The 16,952-nt window shown below is 47.5% G+C and overlaps 2 protein-coding genes across 8 annotated transcripts in view; one reads left to right on the top strand and one right to left on the bottom strand.

Moving 5' to 3' along the window:
- MCFD2 (multiple coagulation factor deficiency 2, ER cargo receptor complex subunit) overlaps positions 1 to 9,874 on the bottom strand; it is a 34,522-nt gene extending 24,648 nt beyond the window's left edge. For 2 of the 5 annotated variants that reach the window (XR_010750429.1, XR_010750430.1), the window contains exons 1-2: positions 9,179 to 9,874; positions 9,004 to 9,086 (exon numbers count right to left, since the gene is read on the bottom strand). The gene's annotated coding sequence lies outside the window, so the exon portion shown is untranslated. Of the gene's footprint in view, positions 1 to 6,067; positions 6,109 to 6,820; positions 6,919 to 9,003; positions 9,087 to 9,178 lie in introns of those variants that run through there. The other 3 variants (XR_010750428.1, XR_010750431.1, XM_066378342.1) reach the window with 3 other exon arrangements.
- Positions 1 to 16,952, top strand: part of TTC7A (tetratricopeptide repeat domain 7A) — a 145,850-nt gene that overhangs the window by 13,525 nt on the left and 115,373 nt on the right. For 2 of the 3 annotated variants that reach the window (XM_066378325.1, XM_066378327.1), the window contains exon 1: positions 9,829 to 10,152. The exons of the other annotated variant lie outside the window; for it this stretch is intronic. In XM_066378325.1, coding sequence (XP_066234422.1) covers positions 9,969 to 10,152 — 184 coding nt within the window. In that variant the 5' untranslated portion in view covers positions 9,829 to 9,968. Of the gene's footprint in view, positions 1 to 9,828; positions 10,153 to 16,952 lie in introns of those variants that run through there. 3 annotated transcript variants of the gene reach the window in all.

Below are 16,952 nucleotides of genomic sequence, written 5' to 3'. Positions count from 1 at the left end.
AGCAACTTTTTTTTTTTTCTTTCTACAGAGACAGAGAGAGAGTCAGAGAGAGGGATAGACAGGGACAGACAGGAACGGAGATAGATGAGAAGCATCAATCATTAGTTTTTCATTGCAACACCTTAGTTGTTCATTGATTGCTTTCTCATATGTGCCTTAACCGCGGGCCTTCAGCAGATGGAGTAACCCCTTGCTCGAGCCAGCGACCTTGGGTCTAAGCTGGTGAGCCAGCGCTCAATTGGCGACCTCAAGGTCTTGAACCTGGGTATTCCACATCCCAATCCAACGCTCTATCCACTGTGCCACCACCTGGTCAGGCCATAAGCAACTTTCAACTGACCATTCCTAGACTCTGGGGGGGGTTCTCGCAGTATAAACCTCAATCCATGCCTTCCTGGGGGCCAACTTCTGCTTCTTACATGTGTTTATGGTGTGGCCCAAATTTGTGCACTTATCTTTCTAAACAGCATCAATTCACCAAGGATAATTTAGAATTACAGTGGCCACTATAAGGAGCTTTGGACATGAAGAAAGTTATTCACTTGAGAAGTGCCTAGAATGAAAAGGGAACATAATCCCAAATATCCAATTATCTTTTTTTATTAGTAGTATGAGGAAGCATCCGAAAGAAATTGATTTCAAATTACTTCCTTAACAGATTGCTTGGCCAAAGCAAAAGAAAAATGTGAACTTAAAACTGTCTTGTACATCCCCTCTAAATCACAACTCAAACCTACTATCCTCTTCCCATACCCTACTTTCCTGTTGCCCCATGTCTCTCCCTCTGACCCGCTTGCCTTCCCTCCTGCCTGGCCAAGCTACTCCAAACTTCACTTACCTCTTTTTTTTTTTTTTTTTTACAGAGACAGAGCAAGAGTCTGAGAGATGGATAGATAGGGACAAACAGGAACGAAGAGAGATGAGAAGCATCAATTATTAGTTTTTTGTTGCGACACCTTAGTTCAGGGGTTGGGAACCTATGGCTCACGAGCCAGATGTGGCTCTTTTGATGGCTGCATCTGGCTCGCACACAAATCTTTAATAAAAAAAATAATGTTAAAAATATAAAACAGCCTGATCAGGCGGTGGCGCAGTGGATAGAGCGTCGGACTGGATGCAGAGGACCCAGGTTCGAGACCTCAAGGTCGCTAGCTTGAGCACAGGCTCATCTGATATGACCAAAGCTCACCAGCTTGGACCCAAAGGTCACTGGCTTGAGCAAGGGGTCACTTGATCTGCTGAAGGCCCAAGGTCAAGGCACATATGAGAAAGCAATCAATGAACAACCAAGGTCTCACAACGAAAAACTGATGATTGATGCTTCTCATCTCTCTCTATTCCTGTCTGTCCCTATCTATCCCTCTCTCTGTCTCTGTAATAAATAAATAAATAAATAAATAAATAAACAAACAAATAAATAAATAAATAAATCAGCCATTCATTTCCTACCGCTCATGTTCATGGTTGCAGGTGGCTGGAGCCTATCACAGCTGTCCTCCAGGACAACACCAAATTTTTATTGGATAATGCGTAACATACACGGGTCGTTGTGAGGTTAGGAAGTAAACTTCCCTCCTTTTAATCAAGCAGTCAGCTAGCTAATTGCAGAAACCCTTTTGATGAAGAAGATGGCTAAAAGAAAAAAAGATGAGGAGTATCGTACTTTTCAGCAGGAATGGACAGAGGAATTCGCCTTTGTGGAGAGAGCAGGTTCTGAAGTGTGTTTAATATGCATCAGTGAAATGGTCAAATACAAAGCGGCACTTTGACACATGCCATACTACATTTGCATCAAAATATCCAGCGGGGTATAGCAGGAAGAAAGCATTGTCAAGAGCTACTGTGCAGAGTGCAAGCTAGTCAGCAGCAACTCCATGTTTGGACCCAACAAGGTGACTGGAATTTGGCTAGCTTTGCTGGTGCTTTGGCAATTGTGAAAAATGGAAAGCCATTCACAGATGGGGAGTATGCCAAAGTATTCATGCTTGATGTTGCCAATGAACTTTTTGACGACTTTTCGGATAAAGACAAGATAATCAAACGAATAAAAGACATGCCTCTGTCGGCAAGAACTGTTCACAATCGTACCATCATGATGGCAAATCAAATTGAGGCAACACAAGTGAAGGACATAAATGCAGCACCATTCTTTTCTCTCACTTTGGATGAATGAGTCAACAGACATAAGCCATTTATCTCAGTTCAGCGTGATTGCAAGGTATGCTGTCGGTGACACACTACTGAGGAAAGCCTTGCTGTTTTGCCTATGAAAGAGACAACAAGAGGGGAGGATTTATTCAAGTCTTTCACTGAGTTCGCTAAAGAAAAAAATCTACCGATGGATAAACTTATTTCGGTGTGTACTGATGGTGCTCTGTGCATGGTGGGGAAAAACAGAGGATTCGTAGTGCTTCTTCGTGAACATGAAAAGAGACTCATCCTAAGTTTTCACTGCATCCTACATCAGGAGGCACATTGTGTTCAGATGTGCGGTGAGCAGCTTGGTGAGGTGATATCACTGGTCATTCGGGTGGTCAACTTTATTGTTGCCCGAACTTTAAATGATCGCCAGTTAAAACACTGCTAGATGAAGTTGGGAATAATTATCCTGGTCTGCTTCTGCACAGCAATGTGCGTTGGTTGTCAAGAGGAAAGGTGCTCAGCAGTTTTGCGGCTTGTCTGAGCGAAATCCGGACTTTTCTTGAAATGAAAAACGTCGAGCATCCTGAGTTAGCTAACACTGAGTGGCTCCTAAAGTTCTACTATCTTGTGGACATGACTGAACATCTGAACCAGCTCAATGTGAAAATGCAAGGCGTTGGAAATACAGTTTTATCCCTTCAACAAGCAGTGTTTGCATTTGAAAACAAGCTGGAACTCTTCATCGCCAACATTGAAACAGGTCATTTACTACACTTTGAAAAACTGGGAGAGTTTAAAGATGCATGCACAGCAAGCGACCCTGCTCAATATCTTGATCTATAGCAGCTAACGGGCTTCACATCTAATCTCCTGTAGTCATTCAAAGCACGCTTTGGAGAATTTCATCAGTGCACTCATCTTTTTAAGTTCATCACCCATTCACACTAGTGTGCAGTGGACAGCGCCGACCTAAGTTACATCCCTGGTGTCTCCGTCAGAGATTTTGAGCTATAAGCTGCTGACCTGAAGGCCTCAGACATGTGGGTGGATAAGTTCAAGTCACTGAATGAAGATTTGGAAAGACTTGCATGACAGCAAGCAGAGTGGAGAGCAAACACAAGTGGGGAGAATTGAAAAACTTCAACCTGCAGACCACCTGATTGTTAAAACTTGGAACGTGCTTCCCATCACATACCACACACTACAGTGAGTGAGTATTGAAGTACTGACAATGTTTGGCTCTATGTATGCATGTGAGCAGTCTTTCTCACATCTAAAGAACGTTAAGACCAACCTACGATCACGTTTAAGGGATGGAAGTCTCAACGCCTGCATGAATGAAGCTTAACCTCATCACGTATCAACCAGACTACAAAGCCATCAGCAAAACCATGCAGCACCAGAAGTCGCATTAATGGTAAGAAGTACTTTACTCATCATTGGTTAGCAACAGCATAACAACGTTATTAAAAAGAATTCAGAGGCTTATTGTACTTTAAAAGTGTTGGTCTTACATAAAATGCACATATTTACTTGTATTTAGTGTTAAACATATTGTATGGCTCTCACAGCCATACAATGTTTTAAAAATAAAACATCGTTCAGACTTAAATATAAATATAAATAAAATGGAGATAATGTAAGTTATTTATTTTTTCTCTGCGGACCGGTACCAAATGGCCCACAGACCAGTACCAGTCCGCGGTCTGGGGGTTGGGGACCACTGGTCTAGAGGATCCAGATGTATACCAATTAGTTCATATGTCAGTGAAAAGTAGAATGGGAAATAGCACTATGGTCAGACCTCCAAAACGAGCTTTCTATTGAAAGAGCGCTAGGTAAGTGTTCAATTTCCCATTCTTTTTTTTTTTTTTTTTTTTTTTTGTATTTTTCTGAAGCTGGAAATGGGGAGAGACAGTCAGACAGACTCCCGCATGTGCCCGACCGGGATCCACCCGGCACACCCACCAGGGGCGATGCTCTGCCCACCAGGGGCGATGCTCTGCCCCTCCGGAGGGTTGCTCTGCCGCGACCAGAGCCACTCTAACGCCTAGGGCAGAGGCCAAGGAGCCATCCCCAGCGCCCGGGCCATCTTTGCTCCAATGGAGCCTTGGCTGCGGGAGGGGAAGAGAGAGACAGAGAGGAAGGAGGGGGGTGGGGGTGGAGAAGCAAATGGGCGCTTCTCCTATGTGCCCTGGCCGGGAATCAAACCCAGGTCCCCCGCACGCCAGGCCGACACTCTACCGCTGAGCCAACCGGCCAGGGCCCAATTTCCCATTCTAATCTTAAACCTGCAAGGAAACATTTCTCTAAAAATGAAAGGGCAACCTTATACCTTTTTGACTGATACAGGCACAATAATATCAATCTTAAACTCAAGCACTATTATACAACCTGTTCCTTAGAGTCAACAAAATACTCCAGTCATGCATCTAATAATCATCACCACGCTGTCTCCAGGCCGCCTGCCCAAAACTGTCAGCCTTGAACCTTTAACCAAAGAAACTTTTCTCCTTTGCGACACTATGCTCATTAACTTAATAGCAAGGGATTTACTGTGTGAATGATCTCCTGCTGGTTTCTTCCCTATTCATAATGACATTCTGTCTAATTTGGATATGGATTCAACATTACTTTTGAGTGTAGATCAAGTATAGATTGAAGCTATTTTGTGGGCAAACAATTCTACTGATATTCTATCAGACTAAACCCATCAAGGTCCAGATTGACCCAAGGTCCAGATTGGGTAGAGGTTTACTACCCAAACTTGCACAATAGCCTCTAAAACAAAGTGCTAAAGAAGAAATAAAACTAATAAAGTCTTAAAGAAGAAAGAGTCTTCGTATCTCATCCTATTGTCCCATCAAGAGACCCAGTGGGCAAGAATATAGGTTCACTTAGGTCCCCACAGTCATAAATAAATGAGTCACTCTATGTTTAGAACCAAACTCAAATACTATTTTATCTTCAGGGCCTAAGGAGACTGTGTGTTTTGTAATTATAGAACTATGTTGTACTTTCTTTGGTGTCTGTTGGGCAAATAAGTTTGTAAAATTTGTGTTATTTGGTTTTTCTCACTTTTATTCTTAAAAATGGCCGCTGACCACATGATTGTGTTGCCCAGGTGATACTGTTAACTACCTTCATGCTTGGGAAAGGGCTTGGTTATGCTAATGTGTGCTGGAGGAGGAGTTGTCTCGCTGAAAAGTTTTAAGAAGAAGGAAGAAAGAGGAGCTAGGAGGCCATTTTTGGCAGAGGCCATGTGATTGCAGGGAAGAAGCAGCCAAGATGGCGGGGTGCTGAAGGAGAAGCCAGATTGTGCAGAGTTTGTGCAGAGAGAAGAAGATGTGGAACAGAGGTGACTGAGCTAGTGGGGCCTTTGAGTCTAGGAAAACCAGGAGAAAGTCAGTGGTTTTGGAAGCCCTGAATGGAAAGGAAAGTATTTTCCAATTATGTGTATTTGCTTGCCTGCTGGTGCGAGGCTAGAATAAAAGGGATGGCTCACCAGTTTTTGGTTCCACTGATTCATTACCGTCTATGCGAATCTAATGTGAACCTGCATGTGTCAGGTGGCTGTGATGGCCGCGACTACTGGCCATACAGTGTCTCTTTAAATCAAAGTTAATGCCTAACCTGTGGTGGTGCAGTGGAGGGAGCATTGACCTGGAATGCTGAGGTCTCTGGCCGGAAACCCCTGGCTTGCCCTGTCAAGGCACATACAAGAAGCAACTATTACTACTATGAGTTGATGCTTCCCGCTCCTCCTCTGCTCTTTCTCTCTCTCTCTCTCTTCTCTATCTAAAATAAATTTTAAAAAAAAGTTAATGACTGTTTTCTCCAGGAAAAATCAACAACATACCTGGACCACTATGCCTTGGTTCACTGAGGTGCCCTTCTACTATTCACAAGACTTCAACCAGGACTTCAAGGGCTTTAAATTGTCCTGTGATTCTATTCTTATCCAACCTGTGGATGATAATTTATTTTGAAAAGATACAGTGAGCTCTAAGATTCATCTATCTGCTTACTTTTTAGCTCAGAGAGGGCATATTGCTTTCATCGAGAAGTTAACAGTTTGTCAAAGGACAGTGTGTGACCTAAGACAGGATTTATCCCATAGAGGTAACACCCTTCCTGGTTGTGCAAAAGATTAACCGTCAGTCACTAAGAGACAATTAGGATATCCATATCTCACTGGCCACTGCAAGCAGTGCATTTCCAACTTTCCTGCAATTTCTGCAGCATTAATTTGACTCACCGAAGTACTTGCTAACCAAACCTTTACAGACTTGTGTGAGTTCAAATGAGCCCTACAGTAGCTTCCCATTCCAGGCCTAACTAAATATCATAAACCTTTCCACCTATAAATAAATGTATGAGAGATCTCACCATGAAAATCAAGACCAATAATTTATTCGACATGGCCTGGAAATTAGAAGCAAACTTCCTTTTTTATGTAGTAAAGGACATTTAATATAAACTTTTAAAAAAAAGTTACATGCACAGTAATTATTCTTAAACTGTTTTTGTAAAAATTTTGCCACGTCAGCATTTTTATGGAAGCTTGAAGGGGAAAATTTACTCTGTTAACTTTTTCCTTCGCAAGGCAAAGAAAGATTTTTTAAAAAGACCCATAACTTACTACTCTCTCGTGATCCAGTGGCAAGCGCCTCCCTACCTTCTCTGGGGCAGCAGGTAAACTAGTAGCCTCTTCTGTTGGCTTGGTTTTAGAGTCCCTTTAAACCATATGGTCCCTCATGCTGTGTCTTTGTTGCCCTGTAAAAACACACATTTCTCAGCAAGGTGATTTACCTCCTATGAACTTCAATGCTTCCTCTGAGCTGCTACTAAGACATCAAGGCAAGGCTCTCCCTCACTCTGGTAAGCAGTGAGCTCACCTTCACCTGACCAGCAAGTTATCTTGGTAGCCTATTCAAGCTGGCAAGCAGTCTTTATCAGAATTTGTCCTAAACTCTCATCTAAGAGATTTCAGTTAATAAAAAAATAATCACTACCATAAAGCCAGTGGCCGTGGCCATGCAGGTTCTCATTGGATTCAGGCAGATGGTAAAGGAACTGTGGAGCCAGAAAATGATGGGCCATTCGGTTTATTAAAGTGTCCTAACGGCGGACAAGCAAACAGGCAGGGAAGACCGCTTCCCTGTCTCCGGATTCACCTAGACTCACAGGCCCCCACCAACCTCAGCACTCCTCCCGCCCAACAGGGCTGAAATCTCAGGGCTCCCAAGCCCCTCAAGCACTCCCTCTCTCTCTCTGGACTCACCAGCAAAACAGGCTGCTGGTGGTGGGGGGCTTCTCCAGCAAACAAGAGCAAACTATGGCCCCTCCAAGCAGGAAGGCAACCTGCAATCTGCTGCCCTGAGGGCAAGCAGGAGCAGCCCTTCACCATACTACACACATGACACCTATGCCAATGCCAAATACAAGCAAGCAAACCTAACTCATTTACCCAACAACTACCCTTTCTGTATGCTTTTGGCAAATGTTACTAATACAATCATGGTTGTTCTTTGTTGTACCTACAGTCTCTGACCGTCCCCCAAAATACTAGTCACTAGTGTTCTGGGGTCTTGTCTCTGCTGGAAAATGGTCATGAAGGCACATGTTCCACAGTTTTGAGGAGCAGCTTGTCATAAGTTTTAATCGTGATACTTGGCAGGCCTTTTCTGCTAAGCAGTGTTCCTCCCCACCACAACCCATGTCCACACAAATACTGAAGCATCCGTCAAAGAAACAAGCAGCCATTCCCCTTCAGTAAGTTCCCCAGAGTCCAGCAACTTGGAGGCAGTGCTGGCAAAGGACTAGAGAAAAGAGGGAGGAGGGGAGGTTTTCTTTTTTCCATAAGGATTACCTCTACTTATCAACTCTGCTTTTCTTTGCCTGCTTCAGGGCTGATTCTGGGAAATGCCAGACCTGGAGTCAATCACAGGGTGTTCTCAGGCCACCCTCACCTGAAGGGCATGCGCAAATCACTCTCTGAGCATTACCCTGTCCTGGTAACTAGCAAGGGCAGCCAAAGCGTAACTAACCAAAAGCCAACTAGAGGAGTTGACAGGAGTAGGCAAGCTGGAGTGTATGTAAACAGTAAATTCTAACTGCCAGAGCTCTCCCAATTTTCCTACACCTGGCTTCTGGGAGTTCAGAACAGACCCCAGGTGCTCAGAGCAGCCTCCAAGGTCAGGAAATCCTGCTTGCCAAGTGAGGAATGGAGCTGCATTTGGAACCTGGAGAGCAGGGTACTGACAGAGGAATTGGAGGTGGGGGGCAGGTGCCTTCAACAGATAATCCCCTGTGGCTGCAGATCAAAGGGCCCAGTGGGACTAAGCACTAGGAGCCGGGGCTCCACTTGACAAAAGCCGTCCCACAGTTACAGTTGTCCAGAAGCCCGAAGCAGTGAGCTTCCTAAAATTGAGAGTGTCAAGTTCACTCCCAAGGTCACATATCTGGCAGTGGTAAAAATACAGATAGGGAGTCTTAGGAGTCTATACTTAAAAGCTTCCCCTGACTCCCGTTTACTGGCGTCTTCACTTAAATACAGGAGGTTTTTTGTTTGCTTTTTGTTTTGGTCTGGCTGTGATTTCTTGCGTGATGACCTCAATCCCTACAGGAAATTGTAAACGGAGGTCACCCCGGAGGCGGGGCCAATATAACCCATATCAGGGAAAGAGTGTTCGTCTGCGCCTCCCCCCCCCCCCCTCAAGCCACCAATTAATCCTTTGAACTTCTTAGTACCCTACAGGGCCGGATTAAGCCCTGCCAATAGCTCAAGACAGCTCTGATCACAGCCTTTAGACACCAGAATTAAGAAATAAATTCCAAGTTGGAGAAAGAGCTTAAAACCTTAAAATCCAGGGCAACTGGATTCTGCAGAGGACAGGCCAGTCTGTTAGTGTAGGGAGGTCAAGTTGGAAAGAGGAACTCCGCTGTTAAAAACAATAATAAAGAAAATGTCGGTCAGAATGGAGGCGTCCAGAGAGGCGAGGAACTCAAAATTGGCTTGTTTTCTCCCGCGTACCCCGGGGGTGGCGCGCGAGGTCCGCGCGTTCCCAACAGGGAACAGGGTAGGTCCCAGGCGGCGGCAGCTGGTTCCCAGGGAGACTCTCGGAGTTGGGGACTCCCGGTCTTCCGGCCTCTTCCCAGATTTATGACGTGCCCGGGGCAGCAGCAGTGACGGGGCCACCACACAAAGCCAGGACGTCGGGGCGGGGTCTCCCAGGCTAAGAGCCCCAAGGGGATGGGGAGGGGGCAGAGAGCGACGCGCCCCCGGGCGCTGGGTGTCCGCGCAGCATTAGAGTGAACGTCGAGTCCGCCGCCCGTGCGGCGCGGGGCTGGCGCCCGGGCGGTCGCGAGCGCTCCTCGCGCGCCTGGTTGCTGTGGCCCCGGTGGCCGCGCTGGCCGCCCGCGAGCCCCGCTCGCCAGGGCCGCGCCACGCCCCCGTGGGGGTGGAGCAGAGGCCGGGGGCGGGTCCGCAGCTGGCGGCGCCCCGGCCCGGGGCGGGGGCTGTGGCAGCAGCTGCAGCAGCGGCGGCAGCGGCAGCGCCAAGAGCTGTTGCAGCAGAGGCGGAGGCTGCTCTTGGAAGCGTCCGGGCCGCGCAGCCGGAGCCCCAGCCCGGAGGCGCCGGGCGGTGCACTAGGTGCTGCTGCTGCCCATCGTCCGCCTCCTGGGCCCCCGTTGCCACCAGGGCCCCGTCCGCCGCCGTCCGCGCCCCCATCGACCCCGCCCGCGTGTGCGCCCCAGCCGGGACGCCGCCCCCGGCCGGGTCTCCACTTCTTGGCCGCACCTCCCATGACAGCGCCCGCGCGAAGATGGCTGCGAAGGGCGCGCACGGCTCCCACCTGAAGATAGAGAGCGAGCTGGAGCGCTGCCGTGCCGAGGGCCACTGGGACCGCGTGCCCCAGCTGGTCCGGCAGATGCAGGCGCTGGTCGTGCCCAGTGGCGGAGGCAACCGGCGAGCTATCCCGGGTGCCTCGTTCACTTCTCTGGACACCGGTGAGTGAGGGAACGGGTTGGTTCAGAAGCTGGAGCGCGCGAAACGCGCCTCCTCCTCCAGGAAGCACACCCCGACTGCCCCCAGCCGGCGACGGCCACTTTTGGTATTACTCTTACTGTAATGTTGGTTTTAGGAGTGCCAGGGCAGTTACAAAAGGTTTTTCTGCCCCAGGAGAAAAATCATGCAGGTTGGGTGCTTTGAGGGAGAGACATAGACGGCTTTTGCTTTCTGCCCTTTAGGATCATGTGGGTAAATCCGTCTACTGTGAAATGGTAGTATTGGCATATGCCAGATTAGAGTTTGGGCTGGAATATGCACTGCCCCTCCACCACCTCCAACCCCCGCCCAGGTCTTTAAACTCCATCAGGTGAAGGCTGTGTCTCTCCTTGCCCTCCTTCTCCTTCCTCTCCTTCTCCAAGTCACGCTGACAGCAGAGCTCTGTTCACAACCGACCTCGTTGGAGGGTTTGATGAGCGCCAGGGTGGGGTAGTGACGTGTGAAAGAGGCCTGGTAAGCCTCAGTTTCCTCATTTGTGGTCAGACTCGGGACCCTTCTAGCCTTGGCAGCCCGTGGCTTTAGCAGTAGGGCTGGTTTGGCTGGGCTGGGCTGGGCTAGGCTGGGCTCTTGCGCTGGGGCGGGAAAGCACCCTGATGTGGCAATGGGGGAACAGCTCACCCCAGTCTCTAACCTCAAATCCTGGCCCTGGTGCCTTCAGCTCAGCCTGGAGAGCCCTCCCTGAGCCCTATCTGTGGAGCAGTGCAGAACCCTGTGGAAGGGAGTAAATAAAAACAGATAGAAAGAGTTTCAAAGACTGCCTGTGGCAGGCTCTGTGGGGGAGAATGAATGATAATAGTAATAGCTAACACTTACTTATCTAGCAGTCACTGTATGCAAGACATTGTCCTAGGCATTTTAATCAACTCATTAATTCCTCCCAGAAGCCCCATGAAGCGAGTACTCTTGTTTGCCCCACTTACAGATAAGGACACTGAGGCACAGGGAGAAGTTAAGTAGCTTGATCATCCAGCTGATAAATGGTGGAATGGGGATTTCAACCCAGGTTTCTTAGTACATCCTTTTTAACCATTTGCACTCTTACTTCTCAAAGATGTATAGCACAAAACCCCAGCCTAAAGAGTTGTGAAAAAGGATAGGGAGGCAGGTAGGTGGTCAGAGGGCAATTTTGTGTTAGATTGTTGAGCTCAGAGGAAGGGGAGAAGGTTTCAGGAAGAAGCAGAATGTGTACTGACCTGTGGTGTTGGGAGGGGCAGTGTTTCTACTCAGTGAGGAGGAAGGAGAGAAGGACACTGAGAGAGGCCAGGTGACAGGGATGGAGGAGTTGCGATGAACCTTTGAGGTAGGTCTAAAGCGTCACAGTGAAGAGCAGTGGCCAGAGCATATATGGGGAAAGCTGATGAGGCCCCCTTTTCAGGACAAAATAGATAAGTTGCAGGTTCCCCTCTGTACCCTGTGTGGAGTTATATCGTGGGGTGAGTCTGGTGAGGGTAGGAATGGGAAGTGACCCACACAGAGGGCATTAAGACCTGGGAGAGATGTGGGAATCTGAGTCAGAATGGCCCTGCAGAGAAACATACTGCAACCAAGACAGGAACAGGGCCTCCTCGAGTCCTGTAGGGCTGTATTTCCTAAGCTATTCTTCAGAGGTCTCAAGGACATTGAGTAGTTAATTTATTGGTACCCCAGGAAGAAAGGATTTAGAGAGCCACACAAGTTAAGAAATTGGACCTATCATTAAACAGACTTTTTAAAACTGCAGGACTTCTCAGGGCCTTTCATAATGTTTGCCTGTATGTGATATAAAAGCCAAGGTTAGAGTATAAATACCACATTTCTCAAACTTACCTTACCCTATTCTATGAAGCATTATTGGGAAACACTGATATGACATTGTTTATAAAGTGCTTTCTCTATATATTTTTTTTCCCACTTTTCTAAACAACCCTGTGGGGAAGGCAGTAATTATTGTCCCCATTTTAAACACAGGGACACCAAGACTCAGAGAGATCACGCAATGTTTATGTGGCAGAGCATGTACCCAAGCTTGTGGCCCTGCTACCACTACTAGTGACAGAGTGGGGTGCATGGAGCCTGGCATGGCTTCAGTATGGGAACTGACCAGCCAAGAGAGATCGAGGGATGGTGGGGGGGTCTCTCCTGCCAACTTTTGGGTTTGGTTCGGTGAGTGATTTCCCCCGACTGTTAAATCCAAATACACTATCCCAAAATGCCCACACACACAAGCAAGGGAAACAAGTGACTCCCAAAGCCCATATGTGTAGCATGTTTTTGTTTTTTTGTTTTTTTATTCTTGATTGACTGCTATTTTGGTTCTCTCTCCAAGGGGTTCTTGATCACTTAAGGGACTGAGAGCCTGTTTTCTGGAGGGTATTGGCGCTGACCTACCTGCAAACCATGAAGGAGATTCTTAAACTCCCACCTGGCCTGTTAGATAGATTTATAGTCAGTGACCGGAAGCTTTAACAGTTATATAATTTGGGAGAAGGAAGGTACTGAGGGGGAAGCCAAACCCCAGTTGAACCCCATTTTGCAGAGTGAGTTCCTGAGGCCCTGCTGTATCTGTGAGATTTCCTTCAGGAACTAAAAATCCCAGAGCATGGATTTTACTGCCGGGAGTAGGAGGCAGGGACCAAGCTGGGGGCCCCTCTGTTGGGAGTGACAGACCGGGAGATGCTCCCTCAGAAGGGGCCCCTACCCCCTTTTCCTGTCTGGGGAGGCTGTTCTTTGCCACCCACCCAGGGGGAAGGTGGTTGCTACTTTTGTACATTTACTTTCAAACTCACATCCGGCTTAGATTTGGTCAGGATGAAGCAGGGGAACCCCAGAGAACAACTGTTTGTGGTGGGGTTGGTTCATGCAAAAACAGAGAGCCCGTGCAGGTGGCTAAAGAAAAAGAACACTTCATTATGAAAATTTACCAAGACATCAAAAGAGTAAAGAGAATGAGTCTCATGTGTCCAACATCAGCGTCCTTGATTATGAACTCACGAGCAGTCTTGTTTGAGCTATTTCTCCCCCCATTCCCCCCTCGCACTGCAATATTTCAGCATGTGTTTATTAAATAAGAACTCTTGAAAAGTATCATTGCCATACCATTCTCCACACCCCCCCCCCACAAAAATTTAATGACTACATGTTACAGTTCACTTGTTAAAGTCAGGATCCAAATAAGGCCACACAGTGCATTTGGTTAATAGATTGGGTCTCTCTTTTTCCCCCCAACATTTTACTACGAAGATCTCAGACAGCAAAGTTGAAAGAATTTTGCAGCAAATATCTATATACTCACCTCCCTGATTCTGATATTCTATTACTATACTTGCTATGTCACATGTCTGCCCCTCTCTCTATCCATCTTGAGTCTCTCCTAATCTGTATGCACACACACCCATCTTTTTTTTTTTAACCCGAATATTTTTCCAAGTGTTTCTTCAGGTGAAGTTAGCGGGGATATTTGAGGCAGGTGTTTCGACCTCTTCTTCCTCTCTGGATGGGTGGAAGGTCCCAACCCTCTGCAGTCCTGCGAGGTGAGCAGCTGCAGAGACTGCTGTGTCCCCATTTGACCCAGTGAGGAAGGGCTTGGTCTGAACTCTGAGCCCGCTGGCTGGACCCACGTTTCTGGACAGCGAATTGGCAGGTCGTGGAAAGGTGAAAACTGTCCTGTAAGTGTGGGTGCGGGGAGGAGGCAGGTGTCCTTGAAATGGGTCTCTGTGATGTGGCACCCTAAGAAAAGCCTGGACATGGGTGGGAGCAGAAAGGAAGCTAGCTGCCAAAGGCCTTCACAACAAGGTGGGTGGGCAGACTGGGTAGCCACTAAGTGGTGTCCTCACTGGGGTCTGGGCTGGGCTGCCAGAAGCAGCACTCAGGCTCCTGGAGCCTATCTGTCAGGAAGGCTTCCTGCTGCCCTGGGCGGGGGGAGAAGCTGGGACACTTAACCCAGACTGGCTATGGGGGAGATTTTGGACAACATGATAAAAAGCAATTTGCTTTACCTTTAGAGAAAGACAGGAAAGCCTCTGTCCACCTGGATTCTTATTTACCAACTGAAAATCTAGAACTTTTGATTGCAGAGTATCCTTCAGTTCCATAGACTGGCCAGTTGTGAACAGTCGATGGAAGGAAAGGGGGAAAAGAAGAGGAAGAGTGGCTGGCTCAGGGAGAAGAAATGAGCAAGAAAGTAAAGGGAGTGAATTCACAACACCTACTGAGTGTCTCCTAAGTCAGAGAGATTGAGTTGGGGAGGGGGTGAAGAGGAGGGCAAAAAGGCTCAGGAGCCTGACCTGGCGGTGGCACAGTGGCTAGAGCATTGGACTGGGACGCAGAGGGTCCAAGTTCGAGATGCCGAGGTTGCCAGCTTGAGCGTGGGCTCATCTGGTTTGAGCAGAAGCTCACCAGCTTGGACCCAAGGTCGCTGGCTTGAGCAAGGGGTCACTACATGAACAACTAAGGTGCCGCAATGAAGATTTGATGCTTCTCATCTCTCTCCCTTCCTGTCTATTTGTCCCTATCTGTCCCTCTGTCTGTCTTTCTCTGTCTCTGTCACACACACACACACACACACACACACACACACACACACACACGGCTCAGGAGAAGGACCTGAAATATTTACAAAATAGTCTGAAATTCATAGGTATACTACAGTGAGGACAGTTCTTATTCCTGCCCTTGGAATTACTATTCACTTTTAACCTACTGTTTACAACTCTTAGACTATTCTTTATTTCTAAGCTACCAGAAGCTCTACATTGCATGGGATGCAAGAGAGACAAACTATTGTATATTATTGTTATAGGCTATGACCATAACAATACTGCTTATCTTTATTATTATCTATAAAATGGGAATAATATCTACCTTTTAGGGCTGTGCTAATTCAATGATACTATATAATAAAGTACTTGGCACTGAATAGGCCCTCAACAAATATTAGTCCCCCTTTCTTTTTAAAAGGCACTCATGTGGTTTAGAGCAGTGCTTCTCAAGCGATCTGTGAAGGACCTGTTTTGTGTTCTTGAATTCCCAATCTGATGTGCTCTGATACTTGCATAAGATACACAAACTTTTACCCCTCCCCCAGTTTTTTCATTATTTGATTCAACAGATCCAAAATCGTTCTGTCACGTTATTACCAACCTTTGTGAATGTGTACTCTAAATTTCTGCACTTACCTTCAGGGACTGGATCACACTCATAGATCTACCTGTTCCAGTCCACGGGCCACAGTTTGAGCATCAAGTGTTCAGAGAACACTCCCATTATTTTGAGGAGTGGTGCGTGCCCTGGGGAGTATTTCAAGATTGAGGGTTGCCTGGAAGGAAGCTGGTTTCGCTAGGCACTAAGAAAAAACTGAGCCAGTGAACCGTGGGGAACTCTGGGCCTGGCAGTTGGGTGGCAGAGGTGGGGCCAGGTGGCGGGATGGCTCTGCTGCTGTGAACTGGGTGGAGTGCTACTGTTCTCAGCCCAAGTGCACTGGAGGGCGGGGACCAGCTGGAGAGGTGGAGCCTGGGAAGGGGTGGTTCCTTGCCAGAAGCCGGTTCCTAACCCCACCCCTAGTATTACAGAGGCAAACAGGTGATGAGAAGAGCAATTTGCCTGGAGACCCACCCTTGGGCTGCTGCTCAGACACCTGCTTCTGAGCATCCCACCCCTCCTTCTGGCTGAAATTTGGAAATGAAAAAGAGCCCCAGCCCTGGCCGGTTGGTTCAGTGGTAGAGCGTCAGCCTGGCGTGCAGGAGTCCCGGGTTTGATTCCCGGCCAGGGCACACAGGAGAAACGCCCATCTGCTTCTCCACCCCTCCCCCTCTCCTTCCTCTCTGTCTCTCTCTTCCCCTCCCGTAGCCAAGGCTCCATTGGAGCAAAGTTGGCCCGGGCTCTGAGGATGGCTTTATGGCCTTTGCCTCAGGCGCTAGAATGGTTCTGGTTGTAACAGAGCGGTACCCCAGATGGGCAGAGCATCGCCCCCTGGTGGGCATGCTGGGTGGATCCCGGTCGGGTGCATGTGGGAGTCTGTCTGACTGCCTCCCCATTTCCAACTTCAGAAAAATACAATACAAAAAAAAAAAAAAGAGAGAAGAAGAAAAAGAGTCCCTTCTGGGGTTGATGTGACTGCTTAATACATCCACATGGGTCAGCTTCCAAAGGTACCCACAGTCAAGAGTGAGCAGCCTCCCTCCATGTCTGCTCCCTTTCCCTATAACCCTGCAAGGTTATTACATGTTATGTATGCTTTACATATTTTTATGCGTGCATAAACACACAGTGGCCCATTATGTCCACTGTGTGGACTCTGCCTACTTCTCAATTTATTTTGGAGTGCATTCCATAATAGCACATACTGAGCGTCCTCATTCCTTTTTATGACAGCGTGGTATCCCTTTTTATGGATGTACCATGCTTTAATCAGCCTCCTGGTGATGGACATGCAGGTTGTCTCTAACTTTTTGCTATTACAAAGAATGCTGCAGGAGTAACCTTGTATGCAAGTTGCTTTATACATTTGCAAGGACATCTGTTGGAGCAGAATTGCTGAGTCCACGGGAATGTACAAAAATAATTTTGATAGTTGTTGCTAAATTGCCCTTTATAGAAGTGTCCTGCCAACTTCTACTCTACCAGCGATGGATGATAATTTGAACCAGGTACTTGTCTCGCCATTTCCTCCAAAAGTTAATTTTAGAAATCGTGACGTAGGTATAGCAAAGGATCTGCTAGAAGGCTATGCCGTTTTCAGAGGGAGGGAAAATTTTCTGTGGCTGTA

Source organism: Saccopteryx leptura, chromosome 3 (genome assembly GCF_036850995.1).
Source record: "Saccopteryx leptura isolate mSacLep1 chromosome 3, mSacLep1_pri_phased_curated, whole genome shotgun sequence".
Taxonomy (NCBI): Eukaryota; Metazoa; Chordata; class Mammalia; order Chiroptera; family Emballonuridae; genus Saccopteryx; species Saccopteryx leptura.
This window is presented reverse-complemented; position numbering and strand designations above follow the sequence as displayed.